Below are 11,715 nucleotides of genomic sequence, written 5' to 3'. Positions count from 1 at the left end.
ATAAAGAAGGATGTTATGTCTAAGCTTTAAATCATAAATAATGTGTAGGGTGTACTTGTTAACGGAAATGTACATCTGTTCAAACTCCTAGCTTCAAAGATTTCAGATTGTAATTTTATATAAGAAACTAAACAGAAGTTATTGTAATGTGCAGGAATTGATGACATCTTTGTGCTTGTATCCATTTTGAGAAATCACCTAAACAACCCACAATTGGAATCGTTGAACAGAGCTGGGTCAGCAAAAGCTGAAATCGAGATGAAACTTACTGTTGCCTTAGCAGGACCGTCACTTGTGCTTACAACCTTCTCAATTCTAGCATCATTCTTTATTTCCTCTGTGGTATGTCAACACGTAGGAAACTTTTGCTTATCATAGTTATTCAAAGGGGCGACCTTAAACTTGGCCTCTTTCAGGCTCGTGTCAATGATTTATGGTTTGTATTGTAGAATCCAATGCCTATTGTTCGATGGTTCTGCTGGCAAATGGGCATCACAGCCTCAATTCATACATGTGGAATGCTGCTGATTTTTATTCCACTAATGTCAATTGATGCTCGACGTGTAAAGGTATATACTACATTAATCGGTGTTACTCTAAATCCTTAAAATGGTCATAAATTGAGGACTCATTATTTGTTTTGTCTAATTCTGGAATTATTTTTTTGTCTGACAGGCTGGTATTGTTGACCCATTTCTATGGTTATTTTGTGGATTGCGCAGACAGAAAGGTGAGACAATTAGAAGCTGTGGATTTACCGTAGTGAAGATTAATTTTATTAATGTCCAACAAACTACCATAAATAACTCATAATGTTACTGCTAGGTGTATCGGAATCAGTAGAGAGTAATAACTGAGTCGGACAGAGTGGAGTCAATAAGCACAAGTCACATTATTGTATTCGAAGTAGTTTCCATGTGTGCGTCTGCATATAGAGACAAAACAAATGTACAAAAGACGGCAGGGGAGAAAATCTGATTATTTTCTTCGGAATAATTAGTATAACGACGTAAGTCTCACAATGCAAACAATAAGTCTAGAAAATGTAATCTGACACTTACCATCTTCAAAACTACGTAATAAATATATTCAAGCAAAATTGGTTACCGAGCTTACAAAATTATTTAAAAAACACGGGGCAAACTACGGTTGGTCATTTTGTCATTTTGTTATTCAAATAATTATATTATTGTATTGTTTTATGTTATTATTTGAAATTTTCTCTATATTGTTTTTTATTTAAGCCTTTGCCATAGTCTACTTTTTTATTTGGTGGTTTTGATGATGAATCATACTTGTTGGTTCGAAACGCGTCGGCCAAAAATTTCTCTTATGTGATTTCTACCGAAAGACTTTGTTTAATCTTGCTCCCTATTTGATATGATGCGCATCAAAAATTTTAAGAAGTAAAGGTGGGTCCCAGAAAAACCAAAACTTGATAGAAATTGTTGTTTCTTTAACAAGAAAAAAAAGGGAATGCTTTGAAGTTTGCTTGCAAATTTAAAAGTCGCTTTGTACCTGTCATATTTTAACATCTAGCTAGGAAACACAACTAGATACTCAAATTAACATATTTTAATACTCACTATGTAGTATACTTAAGGTAGATAATATGGGGTACAAAGGGAGGTACCCAATGGAATAATAATGGGATGGGCAATAGTTATAAATAAGGTGGTTAACCCGTATCATTTAATAAGTCCATGGTATTAAATAGATGGTATTGAGGGAACCATCGTAATGACCCATGGTATTGTATGTATGAGGCCTATATAGAGGCTAGAGACTCCACATTGAGGGATGTCAAGGATTATTGTATGAACAGGCATATGGCTTGTGGAGTGTTCTCTTCCTTAAGGAGTGATTGTATGGTGTTGCCCTACCTTAAGGGTTTGATCAATAAAGAAGCATTTCATATTATTTTTGGGTTTATTTGCATTGTCTTAATAATAAAGAGAAGCATTTTCATCTATAATCAGATCTTGTTATTTCTTGAGTTTATTTGCATTGTCTTATATTTTCATATCAGATCTATAACAAGTGGTATTAGAGCACTTTCTTGGGCAAAGTAGAGAAATTTTTAATTTTTTGCAATAAATTTTTGGGCGGCGAGTTTGCAGATCAGATCTATAAGTTTTGGTGGCAAAATCTGCAAAATCTAATTGCATATCTAGATAGTTTGTGAAAAAATACCCAATTTCAAAAAAAAATCGACCAAATCGGAATCCGGATGAGGGAGATATCGCTGATTTAAAAATCAGTTAGGTTGCAGAATTTTTTTTTCGAGGCGTTGAGTTTGCGGCGCATATCTGTATATTCTGGTGCAGAATCTGCAGAATCTAATCACAGATCTGGATTGTTTATGAAAATATACCCAAGTTAAAAAAAACAGTCGAATCGGAGTCCAGATGAGGGAGATATCGCTGATTTAAAATCAACTTTTTTTTCAGATATTTTTTGTGACAGCGTTACAAGTGGCAGCGTGGATTTAAAATTCCAATGCCTAGATCTATATGCTTACCACATGGGAAAATGCAGAATGGTTGTTCCATTTCCGAAAATAGGTCATAATAGGGATTCTGAGCAATATTGACGGAATTGTGGCCATTTCAAATTTTCGCCAAATTTTTTTGTGATGGCGGGCCTAGATCAGAGTTTGAGGGACTTGTATAAATTTGATGGCTCTCATCCAGCCACATGGCTAGCAAAAATGGAGAAATATTTCACATTGAATCACATCATAGATGATGTGACTCAGCTGAGTGTGGGAATCATGTACTTGGACCACGAAAGATGGCAATGGTGGCAGTGTCATAAAAAAATGCCATCCAAGGACAAGTACTTGGCAGATGTTCGCAAAATCTATTTGTGACCACTTTGACCGTAAATCTAATTTTATGGGTCCTCTTACTAAGCTCACACAGACAGGCACACAACCTAGCAAACATTTTATTTTTATAAGTAAGAAGAAAACCAAGAAACCTAAAGGGTTATTTGCTGCTGATATCTCCTTATTGCAGGTTCATGGATTGATTCAGAAGGAGAAGATCATTGTGTCTATAAACCTTAGTTGCAAGAAAAATCTCATAAATGTCAGTTTGGCAAAAAATTGCAAGTGCCAGCAAAACACATACGTTAATGATGAGGATGTGCAAGTTTATAAAGATTTGAAGCTTTCGATGGATAAGTATGTGTTGCATTGTGATTTTTACACTTCAAATATGGATAACATGGATGTTGTTTTAGGATATCCTTGGATGGAATCTGTGGGTACTGTCAATATTAATGCGCAGAAGAAATTCCTGAAGCTCTGGAATAAAAAAAAAGAAAATTACATCGCAGGATATTTCCATTAAGACCCAAGCAAGACTATGGAGGCAGAAGCACAAAGCTCTAATGACACTTACACATCAGATGATGAGCCTTTGATGATCGACAATCAAACACAAACAAAGGTTGAAGTAGAAAAGGTTACGGGTACTGATACATCAAATGAGGACTCAGTGGTTGAAGTAATATTGGAAGATAAGAAACAACAGCAGGCACCACAACATGTACCAGAGACCACTCAGGCTCCACTGTTGGTTAAAACTTAAGCGTATCACCACTCACATCACCCTGCAAGAAAACAACCAACAAGATGGCAACGAATTAGCCACAAGAACAACAACTCCCATATGATAGATAGAGAGGAGCGGCGATCCACCTACTACATATCAACGCAAAAGAGTTGCCACGGTCAACTTCCATCTCAAGCGAGCGAGGCACCAGCTGGATTGAGTATTCACCTTTCTCTTGGATAGTTAGATGCACGTGCATGGTATCAGTGGACTACTCTTTTGAGCAGATCTTATTATTTGTGTTCTTCCCATGTTTCGAGGACGAAACGTGTTAAGGGGGTGGAATGTAGTATACTTAGGGGGGATAATATGGGGTACAAAGGGAGGTACCCAATGGAATAATAATGGGATGGGCAATAGTAATAAATAAGGTGGTTAACTCGTATCATGTAATAAACCCATAGTATTAGATAGATGGTATTGAGGGAACCATGGTAATGACCCATGGTATTGTATGTATGAGGTTTATATAGAGGCTAGAGACTCCACATTGAAGGATGTCAAGGATTATTGTATGAACAGGCATATGGCTTGTGGAGTGTTCTTCTTTCTTAAAGAGTGATTGTATGGTGTTGCCCTACCTTAAGGGTTGATCAATAAAGAAGCATTTCATATTATTTTTGGATTTATTTGCATTGTTTTAATAATAAAGAGAAGCATTTTCATCTATAATCAGATCTTGTTATTTCTGGGTTTATTTGTATTGTCTTATATTTTCATATCAGATCTATAACACACTAAACCTCTCACACACCACAACATGTGTAAATGTCAATCTTCTCTCCCTACATAGATTTTCCATTCCCCTAACATGTAGCAAGTAGCAAGCATGAGTAATGAAATAACAGAAGCTATTAACTATTCAGCCATAGAGGAAAACAAATAATTCATAAAATTACGCATTTTTTCACCAACTAGGCTCCATGGCATAACAATGGATCACTGAGTTGAAAATTAATGTAGAAAGTTTGTTTCATGGTTGTGTGTGTGTTCTAGATTAGAGTTAGTTCCTATTTTCTAGGAGATGGTTTTTATCTCCCTAAATTGAATGTAAACTTATATATTTCTGATTTAATGATTAATGAGATAGAGCATACTACTTGGGCAGTCTCCAGGTGTAGCTTGCTCACTTGTGAGCTACTAGTTTTCAGTGTGTAAGTTTCATTCCAGTTTTGTCTTTCCATTTTTTAACATGGTATTAGAGCACAGAGAATTGGGTCTGTGGTGAGTGTGCCTTGGTGGCTAGATTGAGAGCCTTGGTGGTTGAGAGCCCTTGTGGTTGAGAGCGTGTAAGCCTTGGTGGCTAGTTCAATTGCTTTGTGACAGAGCGCTGAAATTTTGAGGAAGCCTGATCAGCGCTGGTTTTAGGGGTCAAACCCATGCTGATCAGCGTTGGCTCTGCACGGTAAAACAATGCTGAGCAATGTTGGTTTTAGGGGTCATCCCTGCATTGATCCAGAAAAATTACAGATTTTTTCCTCGACGTGACCTACAGTACGGTGAAAGGGCGTTGTGTTTTTCCCTGTTGGAGTCGGGCTGAGACGAGAAATGCTTGAGTTGGTGGTACTATCAAGTGTTTTTTGAAGGCCATTCGTCTAGAGTTGGATCCGTAACACCCGGATCTGGGATTGTTGAAGGATCCAGAGTTTGATCTGTAGTTCGATTTTGGAGGATTTGGAGTTTGATCCATAGATCGACTGTTGGAGGATCTGGTGTTGGATGCATAGATCAGGTGCTAGATTACTAGATCTATAGATTGGACCAGTGGATCTGTTAATGGAGTCGTGGTTTTATCACAATGAATAATCACATTGCAGAGACGTACCTGAATGAGAGAAATAAGCTCAATGGGACAAATTACACCAACTGGAAGTTCAAGTTGCAGACATTGCTTAAGGGTTCCAGTGCGTGGACAATTGCAAATGGAGATGAAGCAAAGCCAACTATAGTCGGTTGTGCCACAGCCGCATTAGTTCAAGATTGGGAGAAGAGGGAAAATAAAGCGAAGGTGTTGTTGAAGATGTCGGTAAAAGATAGTATAATCCCTCACATCCGAGAATGTAAAACCGCTAATGACATTTGGGTGACGCTCAAGGATTTGTATGAGACTAAAAATACAAATCGCCTGTTGTTTCTGAAGAGTAAGATTCTCTCCATCAAAATGGAGGAGAATGAATCTGTTGTTGCATTCATCTCACAGATCAAAGAACTGAGAGACAAGTTGAGTGACATAGGGGAGAAAGTGTCCAATACAGATCTCGTCACAATTACCTTAAATGGTATGACAAAGGATTATCAAATGTTCATTACAGGGCTTGCAACAAGGGAGAAAGTTCCCACCTTTGAAGAGTTGACAAGGATCTCGATACAAGAAGAAGAGAGGCGTATGAATTTGAAGCCTCAGAACACAGATCTAGCATTGGTAGCGAAGAAAAATTTCTTTAAAGGGAAACAGGAGGAGGACAGAAAAGCGGTGGTCCATCCAGAAAAAGCCATTTCAAGGTATGTCATCTGCTAGAAATAATTCAAGAATCAAGTGTTTTCACCATGGCATAACTTGTCATATTGTTAGAGATTGTTATAAAAAGAAGGCTAATGAAACTAGACATAGACACAAGAGGCATATGGGGCATTTTGCTGGCGAAGATCAGAATCATGATCTTAAATTATTTGTGTTGATGCTGCTCCTTCTGCTGAGACTGATGGGGTTGAAACATGGTTTGTGGATTCTTGGAGCATCCACTCATATGACAAGTAATAAAAACTGGTATGAAAATTTCAAGGAGGCCATCAATGGTGTGAATATCTACTTGGGAGATGAAAGGGCATATCAAATTAGAGGGTATGGAGATATTCCTGTGATATTGCCTAATGGTAATATCAGGCGCATCTAGAATGTAATGTATGTACCTGGTATTAAAAAGAATTTGATCTTTGTCTCCATGATTGCAGATCAGAATTTAAAGGTAGAATTTTTTAAAACTTACTATGTTATAAAGGATTTGCTGGATCATCAGAAGCTGATCGCATCAGGAGTATGAGTTGGAGGCCTTTATAAGTTGAATGTTACAAGTGTGCCACATCAAGCTTTAACTTCAACGACTATGACAACAGAGAATCTTTGGCATCAAAGGTTTGGTCACATCAACCTTCATGACTTATTGTTGCTACAAAAACAAGGTATGGTTGATGGAATTCATGTTTTAAAGAATGAACATATTGATTGTGAAGGTTGTGCACTTGGGAAAATGCACAAGGATGAATTTCCCTCTAGTTTAAATAGGAGAAAGAAAGATATACTTGAACTTGTGCATACTGATATATGTGGACCCATGCAGACAAGGTCCTTAGGAAAGTCATCAAAATTCTCTGATTAGATCAAGAGGGAGAATTGAGGTGATGGGCTTCTAAATTAGACATAAATTAAGGCCCATATGATTTATTTTTGTGGAATATTGTGAGAACATTGGGCAGATTGTGAAGATTTTGAGGGGATAATTTAGGGACTTGCTCCCTACTACATGAGGATCAATATTAAATAATAAATCAAGAAAATATTATGAAATAATTGCACATATTCTAGAGCACCAATGATTAAGAAAATCTAGGAATGTGTTCCCTATCATTTAATGCAGATTCCTGGTATTGGGAACCAGATCCACTAATTAATGGATTTTGGTGGGGAAAACTTCCTCCTTTCATGGGGAATGCTTTCTAATCATTTTGTATAAATACCAAGCCGAATTTGCCTCTAGGGGTTAATTTTTCTTAGTCTTCTTATGGAGAGAACTCATATTTTTGCAGCTCCACTTTCATTTCTTGTAGGGATGTAATTGTATTCATTGAAATAATGAAGATTGGTGTCATGTTCAGCTTATAAATGTTGGTCTCCTTCATAGGAGTCTGATTTTTCTTGGGCTTGGCCATCCCAGGAGCCTCATAGCGCTTTTGTATCATTTACTTTTCTTCATTTTACTTCTTATTCACATGCATCTCTTATTTTTGTCTTTTTCTATTTCTGCATTTAGTATTAATGATTTCTTGTTGTAGGATTTGTTTAAATGGTGGAAGTAAGTTATTATGCGGAATATAAGAATCATTCATCCTTGAAACAGATTTGGAAGGTCATAGTAATCATTGAGCTACTTGGATTAGTTTTCTTATTCCCAAATCTAGATTTCTGGAAGTCCTTGGTGGCAAATAATAGTAAATTTCTACTATTTTTTAGAGCATGCTAACGAGCTTCAATAGAGTTGATTCCACTTGCATTAGATCACAAAAAAAATCTAGTTAATAACAAAAATTACTCCATTTTCATTTATACTTGATTAGGTTAGGCATCTAATAGATTTACTAGCTCACTAGTTCTCGAATTTCAAGATTTTAGACAAGTAATTTTCTTTTATTTTTTAGCATGGGTTAACAAAGGTATTTTTGAGTGATTCTACTTGGAATGGAGACTTAAGGCATCCTAGTCAATAACAAAATTTGTCTCATCCAATTTGGATTTTATTTGCTTAGTCATTAGTGAATTATAGTTTCCTATAGTAAATCTGCAATTTCTTGTAGTAACTACAGGATCTCCTATAGAAGTCTTCCAACATGCATATACTTGTCCAGATTCGCTCAAGAAGCTTGGTTATTGTCCTTTAGGGTTGAACCAAGACCACTAGGTTCTAAATCAATGATTAGGGAAGACTAAAGACCGCTTAAAACTTGTCTCTTTATCCATGCAAAACATTTCAGCGATTTGGGCTACTGGACATATTTATGAAATTGATAATACAATGATGATTGACGCGTCCAATGAACTCTATTGATGGACCTAAACTCTTTGAAATGTAATGATTGACATTTACTTCATGAGATTTACTTTATGCAATTAGAATAGGTTTCTTGTATTTTCTTTCTTGCAATAGGTTAAGGTTTCTTTTTCGAGCATTTCATTTTCTGCAATTAGTTAGGATTTGATTTCATTACATGCACTCTGTTACATCATGAAAACAAAGGAATGACACATTGTATGCTGCACATACAGTGTGATACCTCTTAAGTTTGTATGAACCTCGGGTTGATAATTAAAGTTGGTATCCTTGGGAGTTGTAACATTCTTGTTGCAATATCGAGGCTCATCAACAGGCTTGGAAAGTTCATCAAATATTGCAGAGGCCATGGGATAGCACAATAGTTTACAGTACTCCATACTCCACAAAAATGGGGTTGCAAAGACGAAGAACAAAACTTTGGTGGAGTGTGCACGCAACATGATAAAAGGTAAGAACCTATCCAATGGTTTTTGGGCAGAAGCAATTAACATTGCAGTTTACTTAAAGAACGAAATTCCAACTAGGTGTCTTGATCTTCAGACTCCATTTGAGGCTTTGTATGGTTTCAAACCTGTAGTCAATCACTTGAGAGTATTTGACTCTAAATCTTTTTCACACATTCCTAAGGAAGATCGGAAGGAATTGGATCCTAAAGCTATAAAGTGCATATTTGTAGGGTATTGTTATGATTTCAAAGCATATAAGATGTTTAATCCATCTACTCACAACGTGTTTGCGAGTAGAGATGTTATCTTTCATGAAAAGGTTGATGAAGGGAATAAGGACAAAAGTTATGAGGAGTGGCACATGCCTTTACTGATTGATGACAATAATGATGAAGCCAAAGACAATCATTTACAACAGCAGCAAAAAGAGGAACCTAGCGATGTGGATACATTTAGCAGTCGAAGTCCATTCAGAGGTGAGCAAGAAATCACACAGGACATAATTGAGGCAAGTCCGCTACCAAGGAGATCAGGTAGGCAGACTCACTTACCTGCAAGGTACAAATATTATGCTCTTATGACTAATATTTTAAATGTTGTTGAGCCCATGAATTATAATGAAGCAAATCAGTATGATGAATGGAGGTCAGCTATGAAAGAAGAGTATGAGTCCATAATTAAAAATGAAACTTGGGAATTAGTTGAACTGCCAAAAGGAAAAGAACCCATAGGTTGTAAATGGTTATTTAAACCTAAGTTCAAAGCAGATGGTAGTGTAGACAAGTATAAAGCTAGGCTAGTGGCCAAAGGGTACTCACAGAGAGAAGGAATTGATTATGAGGAGACTTTTGCTCCTGTAGCTAAGTTAAATACCATTAGAATGTTAATAGCTCTAGCTACTAAGTACCATTGGAGCCTACACCAGCTAGATGTGAAATCTGCTTTTCTAAATGGAGAGTTGAAAGAAGAGGTATATTTAACTCAACCAAAAGGGTTTATTAAAAAGGGGCAGGAACACTTTGTCTATAAATTAAAGAAGGCATTGTATGGATTGAAACAGGCTCCTAGATCTTGGTATGAAAAGATAGACTCTTTCTTCTTACAACATGGTTATAAGAGAAGTAAAAATGACCCAAATCTGTATACCAGATTTGATTCAAAGGGGCAGATTGTGTTGATTTCCTTATATGTTGATGATTTGATTGTTACTGGAAATTCTAATGAATTGGTTGAAGAAATTAAAGTGAAGATGTCACAGGTATTCAAAATGAAAGACCTTGGAGAACTACATTATTGTTTGGGTCTTGAAGTCTGGAGGGATTCTAGCCAGACTTTTGTTACTCAAGGAAAGTATGTCAGGGAATTGTTGAAGAAATTCATAATGGATCAGTGTAAATCTGCTTCAATACCTATACAACAGAATGTTAAATTTCAAAATGATGATGGTTCTAAAGAGGTGGATGCTACATTGTACAGACAACTGGTTGGAAGTTTGATTTATTTGACTACAACCAGACCTGACTTAGCATATTCAGTCAGTGTGTTGAGTCAGTTCATGACAAAACCTCTTGAAAATCATTGGGTGGTAGCAAAAGGTGTCTTAAGGTATCTTCAAGGAACTATAAATTTTGGCATTAAATATACTGATTCTTTTGATGTTAAATTGACAGGCTATTCAGATTCAGATTGGGCTGGAGATCTAAACAATAGAAGATCTATAATAGGGTATGATTTCAATATTGGGTCCGGGGTCATTTCTTGGTGTAGTAAAAAGAAGAGTATTGTATCTTTATCATCAGCAGAAGCAGAGTATCAAGTTGTATGTGCAGCCACTTGTGAAGCAATTTGGTTGAGGAGACTCCTTCATGATGCAGGAGAAGAACAAAAGGATGCTACAGTGATCAAATGTGACAACCAAAGTTCAATCAAGCTGGAAAATAATCTTGTTTTTCATAAAAACACAAAACATATTGATACTCAATTTCATTTTGTTAGAGAAAAGGTTCAGTCCAAAGAGATTTTTATTGAATATTGTAACACCTATGAAAATGTTGTTGATATCTTCACCAAGCCTCTTGGGAAGACTAAATTTGAATTGTTTAGGGAGATGTTAGGTGTGCAAGTGAATCCTTTCTCCATTAAGGGGGAGAGTTGAAAATTAATGTAGAAAGTTTGTTTCACGGTTGTGTGTGTGTCCTAGATTAGAGTTAGTTCCTATTTTCTAGGAGATGGTTTTTATCTCCTTAAATTGAATGTAAACTTATATATTTATGATTTAATGATTAATGAGATAGAGTGTACTGCTTAGGCAGTCTCCAGGTGTAGCTTGCTCCCTTGTGAGCTGCTAGTTATCAGTGTGTAAGTTTCATTCCAGTTTTGTCTTTCCATTTTTTAACACACTGGGAACCATTATGTCCCAAAACACTACCATGTTTAGTTTCATGATGATGCAATACATGTGCACAATTTAATGGCCATTGTCCTATTTTTCTCCTTGGGTTGTTCATTGTCATGTCCACCCTTTGTCGCCTCCTGCCCTAGGCAGATTTGTGAGGAATAGTCTTTAAGTGCAACTTTTTGGAGTTTTTGATGAATTTCTGGTCAAAATATGGCGAAAAAGATTGTGGTCAAATTTTGATTTGTGTTGTTTCAATTGGATTTTGACTACATATATGGATTCAACGCCCTCAAAAACCCCTGGGGCACTACAATTGTGAAGAGTTCACCTGTCAACTTTGTGATTTCATTGAATCGCTATCAGATTCTAGACATTAGATTGGAAAATTTTCCAAAAAATCGCACTTAAAGATTACTCAGATTTGT

General features: G+C 36.4%; 1 protein-coding gene across 1 annotated transcript in view; it reads left to right on the top strand.

The window, feature by feature from the left end:
- Positions 1 to 158: 158 nt before the first annotated feature.
- LOC149173911 (uncharacterized) overlaps positions 159 to 11,715 on the top strand; it is a 188,972-nt gene continuing 177,415 nt past the window's right edge. The window contains exons 1-3 of the mRNA XM_089424779.1: positions 159 to 342; positions 450 to 569; positions 676 to 730. Of these exons, the coding sequence (XP_089280905.1) occupies positions 259 to 342; positions 450 to 569; positions 676 to 730 (259 nt within the window). The 5' untranslated portion in view covers positions 159 to 258. The remainder of the gene's footprint in view (positions 343 to 449; positions 570 to 675; positions 731 to 11,715) is intronic.

The sequence above is a fragment of the Pinus tabuliformis genome, chromosome 4_2 (assembly GCF_031772625.1).
Source record: "Pinus tabuliformis cultivar Carrire ecotype Pingquan chromosome 4_2, CPIR1, whole genome shotgun sequence".
Lineage (NCBI taxonomy): Eukaryota > Viridiplantae > Streptophyta > Pinopsida > Pinales > Pinaceae > Pinus > Pinus tabuliformis.
Note: the sequence above shows the minus strand (reverse complement) of the source record. Positions and strands in the feature narration are given on the sequence as shown.